The sequence below is a fragment of the Lytechinus pictus genome, chromosome 2, assembly GCF_037042905.1.
Source record: "Lytechinus pictus isolate F3 Inbred chromosome 2, Lp3.0, whole genome shotgun sequence".
In the NCBI taxonomy this organism is placed as follows: Eukaryota; Metazoa; Echinodermata; class Echinoidea; order Temnopleuroida; family Toxopneustidae; genus Lytechinus; species Lytechinus pictus.
This window is the reverse complement of record NC_087246.1, coordinates 68,075,729-68,089,421: the sequence shown is the minus strand read 5'-3', so window position 1 is coordinate 68,089,421 and position 13,693 is coordinate 68,075,729. Positions and strand designations below refer to the sequence as shown.

Sequence of the window (13,693 nt, the reverse complement as noted above, 5' to 3'; positions counted from 1 at the left end):
ATTTTCATCCTCCTTTTTATGAAAATGATGAAGCTTGTCAGCATGCGACTGTTGTAGAATGATGTAGCACATCTCCATCAAATTATAACAATTTGTAATAATAATTTCACAATTTGCATTCTGTTGAAAAAATCGAATTCCGTCTTACGTTTTCGGAGAAAAAATGGAAGTATACATAATTCATATAATAAATCAAAAGGAAAAAGTGAGTATGTGGATTGTGTGACGTCATCTGTTCCCTCACTTGGATACAGCTCATGCTGAACACCCACACCCACACCCCCCACACACACTCGCGTTATAATGTGTTTTCTTATACGTACTTGGCTGTGCGCATGTACAACTATATAGCATCTGTTATATAGTCTGTGAATACTCCTCGTATTTTAGATCCTTGAGAACTACTGCTAAAGAATCATGCAGATGTAAACCAATTGGACGTTCTTCTTCTTTTTCTTCGGCTTTTATCGGAGATCAGCACCAATATGCAGTATGACGCAATCCATCCATCCAGCACATTGCATTTGAAGCTTAAATTACAGGAGAGAGATACGTTTCATGTGAATTTTATAAAAAAAAAATAACAGAGTATCTGTTACAAGCTGACAGCAAACTGAAGAAGGAATATCAAGAGAGTTTGATAGTATTACCACTCTACTATAATTGCTGTTCTTGATGGGGTCATCTTGCATAATCTTGCATATGCCTTACTTTCAGTTTTGCAAGAAGGTCGATTCTGTCGGATAAGAAATAGGCACAGGATCCCACAAAATGATCTCCATCACTCGGTAAATTTTATTTCATTTTCAGTTCAAACAAAGGCCGTACAAAAAATTTACTTACTGTTCTTTGATTGCACTGTACGATTTCCTTGTATCTTGAAAATATGCAATATTGGTAAGGCAGTAAACATGACAATAATAATGACAATAGTAATATTGTTAAGAGTATTACTAATGGTGGTAGAAACAATGGTAATTTTAATAATGATAAAATTGTAAAAGCGATGTTAATAAATGATGATGATGTATGTATAAAAGTTGATTATGATTGTATCATAAACCTTTATTATACATAATTTCACTTAATACTTATTCGAAAGATGTTGAAAAGTTTGGATAACAACATTGCATAACATGTGTTTTAACAGAGCTCTCTTGTAAAGACGATTTGTACTGAAGAGACCACTCTGGGAAAATAAAACAAATAAATAAACTGATACTATCATCAGTAATTCAGAAGAATATATGTCATGTAAATTAATTTGTCATGAATTCAGGTGCACACCCCGCTTAGAAATTGGTCCCGTGGCTTTTCGACTGACAGTTAATTATTTATGATGATGTTATATCCATTCAGATTTAGGAAATGTCAGCCGTATGCCCCACAGGGATATCTCATTGGTCCTTTATTCGTCATTATTTATACTATACGTTAAGGTTAGCATGTAAATCCAATACAGTGTATCGTCGCTTCTGCACAAATAGATAAGAAAACATTGAATATACAAAGTACACGTTCAAACTTTAAACCGCTGATCAATAATAATAACATCTAGCAGAATACTGCTGAGTAAACCTTTGGATAACCATGGACCTAGACAAGTAGGTCCATGTGATAACCAAAGTTAGCACTTGGGATTCAGCTTTACCTTTCATTATCAATGAATGCTGCTAAAGTTAGAAACTGTAAAGTCTCCTATCTCCTTGCTTCCTTGTATTAAAGCGTACCGAATTACATTGTGCATGTTATTGAATTAGCTGTAATTTAGCCGATGGAATCTTACCCGTAAATACCCGACAGCTGTCGGTCAACGAACGGCTTGAGTGTCAAGGGATTTGCTCATGACGTGAAAGACATGTAAGAGGCAGTCACATCATGGAATCTTAGCTAGCTTCTTCATTTTCTTCCCTTGGTTTTATAATCCCAACCAGTCACAATCTTACCACAGATTGTTAAAATAATCACTTTTTACAGTTTCTTTCATTTTTCTTTTCTTTTCTTTTAACTTCTCTTTTTTCTTTACTTTTCTTTTAGTTTCTTTTTCCTTTTTTTTCTTTTCCCTTTTTCTTTTTTTTTCCTTTCTTTTCATTTCTTTTCTTTCTTTTTTATTTTCTGTTTTTTGTACTTTTTCCTTCTTTCTCTGTAAATTAATTTTCTTTCTCTCCTACTTTTGCAATATACCCTTTCGTGATTTTGTTTTATGTCTCCTGTACATAGGCTATGCCAATGCACTGTTCGTTTGGCCAGCCGTTTTATTATTTAACCCCATTTAATGAAATCGATTGATTACAGTACCTTTAAACCTAATGCTCCCGGGTATTTTACACCTTGTTATTAACGGGAGGGGCCATTATGCCACCACGAGATATCAGCAACGGGTCGCCCTCAAAATTTTGCACAAGGGTCAAGAATTATGTAATCTACAAAGTTGTATAGCTAAATTTGCGAAATTCCTTTATTAATTAAATAATTTATGCGAGAAATCATAGATTTTGGTATTTCTCACTAAATAAAGACTCTGGAATTGCATTTTTTGTACAAATCTCTTTCATAACTCCTTAATCAATTTCTGAAAGAAAATGATATGGTAATTATTTCTTATGTATTTTATTGTTTTTCTTATGTATTTCTTTGTTTTTTGTCAAGCGTTTTCAGATGCGTACATGTTGGTGTGGGAGTGTGTGAATGAATGAGGGTTGGTGTGTGTGTGTGTGGCAATTATTTACACTATTAGAAACAATGATGATACTTACTAGAAAAGTATACATAAATTGGAAAAGCTCCTGATTTTGTCCATAGGGTTATACACAGTCGTAAAGACAAATAAGTGAAATTGACATGTGTTCGGTAAACGTAATCTGACACCCGCACGGTAGGTCCGATCGTCGTAAAATTTCGTTTCGAAATATTGAGGCGTTAGGATGTACAGACAAAAATTCGACAGGGGGGGGGGGCATAATAATAATAATAACCGGTGTACATAGAGGACCACACCAGTTATGTTACACCGGTGTTAAATTGACAGTGTTAGTTTACCACCTATAGGTGTTATTACAACACATTTGGTTGTTACATTTACATTCTTTGGTGTAATGTTCAATCTCTATAGGGTGTAATTTTTACAGCTCAGGGTGTGGTCCACTATTAAGACCAACTGGTGTCAGTTTTAACACCACATTTTTTTACAGTGTACATCTTGGATCTACGTTTGACATCACAATCCGAAACATTTGACTTGGCCTGGTGTTAATATTCTGTTGGCACCAACAACCTGTCTGTGCGGCCGGTACCTTATTATTGACATCTGGCTCCTGTGTCATGCAAAGTGTCGAATTGAAGTCAGCAATATATGAGGTCACGAATGGATAATAATAGGGAAATATCTCGGCCCGTATTCCGAACTCAATTTAAACTATTCTCTAAAGTATTGGGTCCATAGTTTAACTATACGGAGCACCAAATGTTACTATAGTGAATATCTGTGAATAATAACTTCAATCATGTAAATAGCTTTTATTCATCATTAAAGGATAAGTCCACCCCAGCAAAATTTTGATGTGAACACAATAAAAACATACACTGAAATTTTCATTAAAATCGAATGTAAAATTAAGAAATTTACGACATTTCAAAATTTTGCTTAACTTCACAAAACAGTTATGCACATCCTGGGCCCCGTTTCATAAAAAAATACTACTAAATGTGCCTTCCAATAGTATCTTTCATTGAATTCTTGATTCTGATTGGCGCTTAAGCCTTGTTACCATGGCAATAACCACTGAATGGCAAAGTTACCATGATGGTAACTTTCAATGGTACCCACGTCTCTATGCAAATGAAGGGACTGATGACATCACTCGCTCACTATTTCTTTTGTATTCTATTAAATGAAAAAAAAACTTTCTTCTCATTGTCCTGTGAAACAAAGTTTTCCATTGTTTAACATTTAATGATTCACTCAAGTTGTTCCTTATTGTCAATTCTGCAAAATATTTTCTTTAAAAATAATGATGCACAGGAAATAGCCGAAGGAACAAGACCGCAAGACTTGGATCGAAAGAGGTGGATTTGTACTATCGGGGGGGGGGGGGGGGCGTCCAATGATGATGATAATAATAATATTTGAAATTTATGTAGCGCATAATAGTCAAAAGACTCTCTATGCGCTTTACAAAATATATTTAATTACTGGCTTATTTTTATAGATTGGTTTTAAATGTAAAGTGTATGATTTTATTTTACTTAAAATTGATTATAACGATGTAAATGTTAAGATGAACAATAACACTATAAAAGTAGTAAAATCTCTAAAATTCCTGGGTGTTTTTATTGATTCAAAATTAGATTGGCATGAACATATTAGTGAGGTCTGTAATAAAGTTTCAAAATGTTTAGGTGTTTCATATAAATAAAGATTTTTTTTCCTCGAAACATTTTATTCATGATACATAATGCTATTATTATCCCATACATAAATTATTGCAATGTTGCTTGGGCATGTTCTAGCAATTATTCAATGTTAAGACTATTCCGTTTGCAGAATAAAATGATAATAAATAATAATAACAACATAGTTCCTGTATAGCGCATATCACATTATGTCATAACGTCCCTATGCGCTTCCAAAGGACTTGGATATTATTACCCTGGAATAGCCCCGCAGCCTTTTACAGCGCGGTAGCATTCAGTCAAGAAATAATTACCCATTCATCTCACCTGGGTTGAGTGCAGTACAATGTGGATGAATTTCTTGCTGAAGGAAATTATGCCACGGCTGGGATTCGAACCCACGACCCTCTGTTTCAAGACTAATCCACTGGGCCACAACGCTCCACAAGCAGTTCGTATTGTCTTTCATGCCAGTTTTCTTGCCTATTAATCACCTATATCATATGAATTAAAGTTGTTACATATATATGATTTGAATATTTTTAATACCGCTATTTCAATGTAATATTTAGAAATGTACCTAAATGCCTCATACATAAATTCAATTTGACTTCTGAAATAACTTCTTATGAAATGCGAAACCAATTCAATTTTTATTTACCTATTTTTAAAAGTAATGTTTGCATAAATTCAGTTTCAAAATTTGGAATGCTCTATCAAAAGAAATTAAATCAAGTCCTTCCTTCATTAAAAAAAAAAGTATTATAGAAATTTCTCATACAAAATTACATTTAAATTCATTTTAATTTTTTGTTTGCCTTTGTTGGGTCTGTTTTAGGGTTTGTAACGGTTTTTTAAATGTTCAATTTATCTTTATTTGTATTATCTTGTCTGTAGTATTTATTTTCGTATGTTCTTGTAAATTATTCGGTCTTAAATACTTGTATATTGATGGCAGCATTCAATAAGAACTCAATGGTCTTCTAAGCTGTCTCCACATTCTATTTTATTGTATTTATATTTTACCTTGTAATTGTTTTTAATTTTGAATACATCGAAATTGAAATAGGAATTGAAATTATATATTGAACCTTATCTAAATTGTCCAATAAACCTAAACCTTAAACCTTAAACCTTAAATATTTCATACAAATTAGAACATATGAAATCAATACATAATTAATGAAATGAAAACTTACAATATTTAACAACATAATATATTAAACCTTATAAACATTATTTTGAAAATTAGTTAGATTTAAGCATCGATTTAAACATGGGGAAGGATGCTGCAGTTCTAATATTTAAAACAATATGTAAAACAAGTGGAGAAAATTGACGTTACGATGCGTAACAAGATGTATTTATATTCTTAAGACAATAGTTTGGGGAATGGGAGATACAGTGTATTGGTTTTGAATCACCTTCATTAGAAAAACAAAGAACGTTTGCATGAGATTAATACCTCAGTCACATTTCCCCTACGGCGGTCGTACGGAGAGTCGAACAGCCGTCTTAACATTTTATATACTACATCTGTACATGAAGCTACATAGGTGATTTGAATCAAAATGAATAAATCAACTGTTTTCGACTCGCCGTTAGGCCGCCGTAGGGAAATGTGATTGAGGAAAAAGCAACATTATGTCGGTAGTCTACTCTCTAACTGATGGAATTTTTTTCATCTTCATTATATACTTATATTTTATGTTTACGAGTAGAATAATGCCAACTTCAAGTAGCCTATTAATACAACATAAAATATACTACATATACAGTGCGTATTAAAAAAAGGTGACACTTAGACATGCTAGAAATAATCCTGTCAAATCATAATATTGTAATATCCTAAAGCTTTTTCCACATTTAAACATTGGTACAGATATAACTGTTGGAAAATCTTTCCGCTTGAGTGTGCACCACTTACTTTTGAAAAGTTCGTGAAAAATGATTTGGCCAGAAATTGGAAATTGTTTTATAGATAAAAGTAGACGTTAGTCATGAAGAACACGTGAAGATTGATTTAAAGATATCTGTTACCTTTTTAACTTGTTTTCTTGCCCCCCCCAAAAAAAAAATCACAGAAGGCCATTGCCCCCCCCCCCCCTCCCTACGCACCATCGTGATGATATCTGCTTTACACAGAGCTGCATTCACATGAAATGACGTAGGCGTAATTTTCGTTTTGTTTATCATTGTTAATCTTCGGAAAAATGTAGAGAAACAGGTATTAAATGAAATATGAAATGTAAACCCATCTCAAATGATAACAAATTACGCTGGAGATGTTTGAAATTAACTTTTGTTTACATTCAGTTATGTCCTCAGATCCACTGGCACAAAAAACCTAAAGGTTGTGCCTATACCTTGGGTTAAAATGTTAATTTGGGTGGCAAAGTTGTCATGGTTGATACAAAATGTTTAAATATATCTGTTTTATTTCAAGTGGCTAAAATGCAAGAGAAATATTCCGCTCGGTCAGTTTGTTTTCGCCTGTTTTCCTTGACACAGCGTGAAAATGGAGCAATTCTGCGCAAACCGATTTCTGCGAGCTTTACAAAAATGGACAGTGCTCACTCAAGTGTAATACTCTGTTATTTTTTTCTTTCATAATGATAGATGAGACCCAAACCCAAGTATATATGTGAAAAAAATTAACCCCATAATGGATATTTTTTTCAATTCCCAGAACTTTTTATAGATACGCACTGTATAACATTTTCGGCCTTCGTTCGGGTATGGGTCAGTGTATTTGTTTGAAATGAAATGAATGAAAACCTTGAAAATATAATTAAACTTGCCATCACAATGTAGAAATATGAGGCTTGTCGCGATGTGCCCAATATGGTGTTTGCGTGACTTGATTATCAAGAGGATGGAGATTAGCGATATTCTTAGCCCCAACCTTCACAATCCATCCATGGGGGCGTCGAATGTATTATTAATACTTGATCAAATACTTTAAGACATTCATCATAAAAACAAAATCGAACAAGATTATAATCTCTCACATACAGACAAAAAGTCTCCCCACCATGGATAAGATTCTTTTTCAAGGAAATTCTATTAGTTTGTTATGTGTCTAGCACCACTGACATTAAGTATCTTATATGTTTTCAATGTACGGTTACTTAAAGCCAACGACGTCATCATGATGGCATTTTGAAAAGATGGTAAACCGGGTATTTTAAACGAGCAAAATTATAACTAGTCGACAGTTCTGTCGATATTTTGAAGGAAACAAAAGTCTGCATTGCGGGCGCTAATACCGTGGTGGGTCGACGAGGGAAATTTTCTCATAATAATTTTCCCTCTTTTCAAGATGTTTGTCAATTTCAATTGTAGACCTCCTGCTCAGCCTTTTGTTGCATGTAAACTGCAATATACCCATAATATTTGACCAATCAATGATGAAACAAAAAGATATAAGAAAAATCGGGCTGCGGACCCTCCACTCCGTCATGTTCGTGGAAAGATATCATGCGTATATGCACCACCACGCATGATTACATTAGGCTATAGCAATGATAACAGCCGTACAATAATGCTTACAAGGCGTGACCCTAATATCATCTAATGTATTTCATAAGTGAAAGCATTAAGGTGAACAACGTCACATCAGATGCATGTATATTTTTAAAGTTTGATTTATCTTGCCATTTAAAACAAAATCAAATCCAGTCTATGTTTGGTCTTTTCTTGTTAGGAAAATGCTTCAGTTGACACTTAATATCGATGCATGTGACCTTCATTTCGTCTTATTCTTTTCTCACAGAAGAAAGTGGCATATAGACGTTCCTCGATGGGTTCCTTGTTCGATGATAGTTTTGTGACTGACGAGATGACGTCACAATCTCCCCAAGTACTCACGCCACTAAGTCGAACAGGGTATCTGCTTACCGCCCTCTATCTGTCCTTTGTGGGTAGGTCTAATATCTCCTGAAAGCTAATCTTAGAATTTTGAGAAATTAAGCTTCCTCATCTTCATAGTTATCCCGTCACACTGACATTTTCCCCCTTTCTTTTCTTTCTAATTTCCATTATTTGTCCTTCTTTTTTCCCCTTTATTATGTTTTATTTCACCCTTCTTTTCCCTTTTTTCAAACTCCGTAACAGACATTCTGCCCCCACCCTCTGGCACACTGGCACCCGATGCCCTTTATTATGTTTTGCACCCACTACATCTCCCCCACCCTCCCTCTTGACTCTCGATTTTTCGATAAACACGATTTTTCTTTTTGTTCTGCTTGCTTTCCCCAAACATTTTCTTGTGCTCTTCATTTACCCATTACTTTAAAAAATCTGTTACCGAGAGTGATGACACGCCTTCCTTTAAGGATACATTACAGTGGAATAGTGTTGAAAATATACGGCTAAATTCACTTTTGTATGAATAATATAGAAAGAAAGAAAGAAAGAAAGACATAAATAGATATTAAAGAAGAGGAAATAAGAGTACAAGATGTTTGCTTGAAACGCGGCATCTCTATTATTAATCCATTTTAATCATTCCTTGGACACAGGAGTCGTAGCTACAATAGGAAACATCACTGTCCTCTGTGTCCTCTGTCGGTACGGTACATTCCGGAAACGATCCGTCAACATCCTTCTCATGAATATGGCCATAAGCGATCTGGGTGTGTCGATAGCCGGCTATCCGCTCACCACAATTTCCGGGTACCGAGGTAAATGGTTGTTCGCGGACATCGGATGCCAGTTTAACGGGTTTTGCGTCTACACGTTGTCTTGCAGTACGATCAGTTCCCATGCGATCGTTGCGATCTATCGATACATCTATATAGTCAAGCCAAACCTACGTGAGTATTCGTGGGTGTATTGGTGAAGGGGGCTGGAATAACTTAACTTTCTAGGTCATCAGAGAAGCGTTTCATCAACATTTCGTCCGACAAGTTGTCAGATCTGACAACTTCACTTTACTTTAATTGTCTGAGAAGCACTATTACTGTTGTAACTGTCGGATAAAACAAGACTTGACGGATAAAATGTCGGACAAGTTCTTTCATGAAACGCTCCCCTGTCTCTAGAAAAAAATAAAGAGGGCATATTAAATAACTATTTTTACAGCACTTATTATGCAAAATATCAACATTCTGATATTTTGGGGCCATTGACCTCTTGATGTCATAAGAGAATCAGTCTGACTTACATTCCAACCTTAAAATGAAGCTTATGACATGAGTGACGACACTGGTGTTTCGTTTTTAGTCATAATTTTCAAAATTGTTTTATGATCAGGCCAGTGGCTGTATTTCCACCAATTTTCAGGTAAAAATGTCAAGATGGCAGCCATTTTGAATTTATGCAATTTGGACATCTCTCCACCACTTCATCTGAACTTTTGATATGTTATTCTGGGGACGTCATAAAAATGCATGGCGGAGATTAAATTCTAATAGCTTGAGGGTTACTTACATGATGAGTTATTTTGCTTTGACTACAAGTGGATGTAAATCGACCAAGGGAGCGTTTCATCAACCTTTTTTGTCTGACAAGTGTTGGAAGATCTGACAACCTTTCTTGACGCTGATTGGCTGAGAAGCGCTTTTACTATGCCAACTGTCGGATGAGACAGGACTTATCGGATAAAACGTCTGACAAGTCCTTTCATGAAACGCTCCCCTGACTTTATGATTAGTCTCTATTCAGACGATTGGCGTCCAATGAAGCAAATAAGACACAAGGCCTCATCTTTATTTTTCCGGGTCCCGTAAGACGAAATATGTGACCTTGATTACAGACTATTATTGATCTCACTTTGAGTTTGATTACTGAATTCGATATCAAAATGAGCTTGGTATGACGGGATATAAGTATTACCTTGATGTTACACAAGCGCTTTCAATTTTTAATCTCTACCTGCTCTTCTGTGATTGATCGTAAGCTTACTCTACTTTAGTAGTAACCTAGTCCAAAATAGCAAAAACTTAACAATATGCCCCATTTTCTTCCTACGCAATCAGGTCCGAGGCTTTCGACATGGAACAGCTGTCTGTGCCTATTCGGTATTTGGACCTTCTCCCTGTTCTGGACCGTCGCGCCCTTCTTCGGCTGGAGCAGTTACACCTACGAACCGTTCGGCACATCGTGTTCGATAAACTGGTTTGGTAACACTCTTGGTGATAAATCCTATATGATAGCCTGTACGGTCTTCGTTTTCATCCTCCCGATCACCATCATGCTTTACTGCTACATAAAAGTAGCTAAAAAGTGAGTTTTTTTTTGTTTTGTTTGGGGGAGGCATAAGTGCTTTTGTTTGGATTTAATTTGATTTATCATGTTTATTGATATCCGTTTCACAGTTTACTTAATATCATGATAAACAAAACAAATTAAAAATATTACAAGACATAATATTAGTTATAATATAATTATAGAGGATTTAAGGAACATAAGTACAAAAAAAAGAAGGCTCAGATGATTTTTATTAAACGTAAAACGGAGTGACATGGCCATGTGAAGTGGGGTTGCTAAAGATTTTCCTGGGTGTGCTGTGTGTGTTATACTGTGTGTGTTATAGGCAGCACCTCTAGAATTCTGGTTGTTGTGGAAAATGGAGAAATATAACCAAAATTACCTACATTTTGTATTGGAACCTTTTTTTGGCATGTCAGAGTTCTCTGGACCTAGATGACTGTCATCTTCATTTTGTAGTAAACACCTTTTCCACTTTTTTTTTCTTTTTTGCTTATTAAATTTACATCAGCACCCCAGGGCCCTGCGGAGTGGCTTGCGAAAAAAAGCAAAGCAAAACTTGTGACTGACGTCCGGCGGCGAAATTATTTCGGCGCGCACTATACGATCCAGTGCGATCCGATTTTCCTTTGATATGAATATTCCTACCTGTTAAATATTAACACCCAAAGTTCCGAATAGAGGTATGAATAATGAAATCGAATGTTCCGGTGTATTTTAAGCTTTCCTGACATGCCTGTGGGCACGAATGAAATACCAATTCCAATTCGTAATGACGTTATCGTCAGCAATGATTATTTTTAAGCTGATTGTACTTTACTCCGACCAAAAGGCTTGCAGAAAAGCAGAGGTTTGATTTTAGCATTCCGCCGAACTTTAAATGAACTAATTTCACTTCTCGGGGTTTTATTATTTGATGCGAAATGCAATTTGTTCGTAGTGTGCTGAGGGCTTATTAAACGCCAACGCGTCCCAGGGGGCGTTTCATCAATATTTTTCATCCGTCAATTAAGTAGTCAAATCTGACAACTTTCCTTGTTTCTTATTGACTGAGAAGTAATGTTACCAGAGTAACAATGCTTCTCCGCCAATCAGACTCAAGGAAAGCTGTCAAGTCTGACAACTTGTCGGACAAAATAGGCCTTGTTGATGAAACGCTCCCATGAGGAACGTTTCATGAAACGATAGGTAAAACGTACGACGAGTCCCATTTTATCTGACAGTTACCATTATATAACAGAGCTTCTCAGTCAGTCAATCATACTCGAGGAAAGTTGTAAGGTCTGACAACTTACCGGACAAAAGTGTAAATGAAACGCTCCTCTGATCACCTTTTAATACGTCATCGCGTGTACCCATACTTCGCGGACGGTCATAATCTAAAAAAAAAAACTACTAGTATCCAATATCTTTTTTATTCAATCTGTCATTATCAACACGAAAAGCAACCTAAACTTACCCTCTCGCGCAAGTTTCTATAGTATTAGTTCAGTATTCATTAAAATATTGACAAAAGATTTGTCAACGGTTAGCGACCGTTCCGAAAAAAAATCTGAACTTCTCAACAAGCATCACGATTTCATCATTTTACAAGCAGATATCATTAAAAAAAAATTGTGCGTAAAACGTGGTACTGACCGACTCTATAGCATTTTGCCGTCCATCTGATATAAATATCTCACCTTTTGAGCTCGAGTGTTTTTTTAAATCTTTACAAAAAACTTTGGTCTGCGAAGGTAGATCGGTTAGAACAGTTTTCCTGCGCAGCGCACATTCGTCGATCGGAATAGAATTTTGACATCGCAATACCGGCGAAAACCCTCGACCTACTTCACATTATTTTTTCGTCAATAATTCTATAGTTTATGATCTTGCTGACAATTTGGTAGTTATAACTGAATTGGTTTTGTATAAAATGTGAATATTTTTCTGAACGAATTTTAGCCTGGTGAATATTTTTGAAATGTCTGCTTAGTTTGGTCACCCCATCATACAAAGATGACATAAGGAATAAAATAACCCTGACCGCATTTTCGCGTGATCAGCAAAATGTCATATCACTCTTTCATGTCAATGCATTTGCATAATAAGTACGCGCAGCTGTTCTTTGCTTTACTACAGCATTTCCAATCGGATTTGCGCATTTGATAAAAAATTCAATGGCATTGCCTTGAAAATCCCCACATATCTCAGAAACTTAAATATGTTTCTGCCTAGAAATTCAATTGTGTATAAAGGTGGACTTATATTTTCATTTTCTGCATAAATCCCAAAATCATTTTTTTAAACAAAAATTGACTGAAACGACGATTGGGACGAACACCGACGATATATGGGGGCACATGTCCCCTCTGCCCCGCCCATTTGCATTCGCACCTGATAAGATGTAAGTGTAATAATTCATATTCATCTGTTCATGTTCAATCTGCAGAATCAAAGGTATCAATCCTTTGCGAGCAGAGGAGAGAGATATGGGCGTGGTCGTGTTCGGGAAACTTCGAAAACACGAGGCAAAGATTGATTCCCACGTGACAAAGGTGAGTCAAAAGGAAGTTAGATGAATCCATGGCCCTGGGAAGCTGGGGTGCTGCGTATGCTTTATTTACCAAGTTGACAAAAAGGTTATTGCTCCCATCTGACGTAGATTTGGGAGGAATATACATATATATTTTTTTATTTGCTTGTAATTTTTCATGACGATAATCCCCTGAACAAAAACACTAGCACCACCTATTCAAAAAGCGTTCCCAGGGCCCTGGATGAATCCTCATCACTTCAAAAGCAAATTTCAATCTACCCTGTAAGCTTTCGTTTTAATACTTTCTTCCAGGTGTGACGACTTGGCATTTTGCTGCAGGAGTGGCATGACTATCTAAAATGACCGACATCATTTTCTTTTCATTAATGAAATTTAAGGTTTAGGCAAAGTTGGTACACTTCTTTCTTCCTTTTGTTTATCTTTGTTTGGTCTTCCGTTTTTCTTCCCCCTTTTTAATTACTTGATAAATCAAAGGAGAATTCGCCCTTGTCCTCTTGCCGGAATACCGTACGTGTTTAGTTTCTCATTCTGCTTAGATTTTAGTAGTTA

General features: G+C 35.7%; 1 protein-coding gene across 1 annotated transcript in view; it reads left to right on the top strand.

Moving 5' to 3' along the window:
- Positions 1 to 13,693, top strand: part of LOC129269497 (rhodopsin, G0-coupled-like) — a 36,437-nt gene that overhangs the window by 19,799 nt on the left and 2,945 nt on the right. Inside the window, exons 2-5 of the mRNA XM_054907006.2 lie at positions 8,168 to 8,315; positions 8,916 to 9,209; positions 10,374 to 10,620; positions 13,037 to 13,142. Coding sequence (XP_054762981.2) covers positions 8,195 to 8,315; positions 8,916 to 9,209; positions 10,374 to 10,620; positions 13,037 to 13,142 — 768 coding nt within the window. The 5' untranslated portion in view covers positions 8,168 to 8,194. The remainder of the gene's footprint in view (positions 1 to 8,167; positions 8,316 to 8,915; positions 9,210 to 10,373; positions 10,621 to 13,036; positions 13,143 to 13,693) is intronic.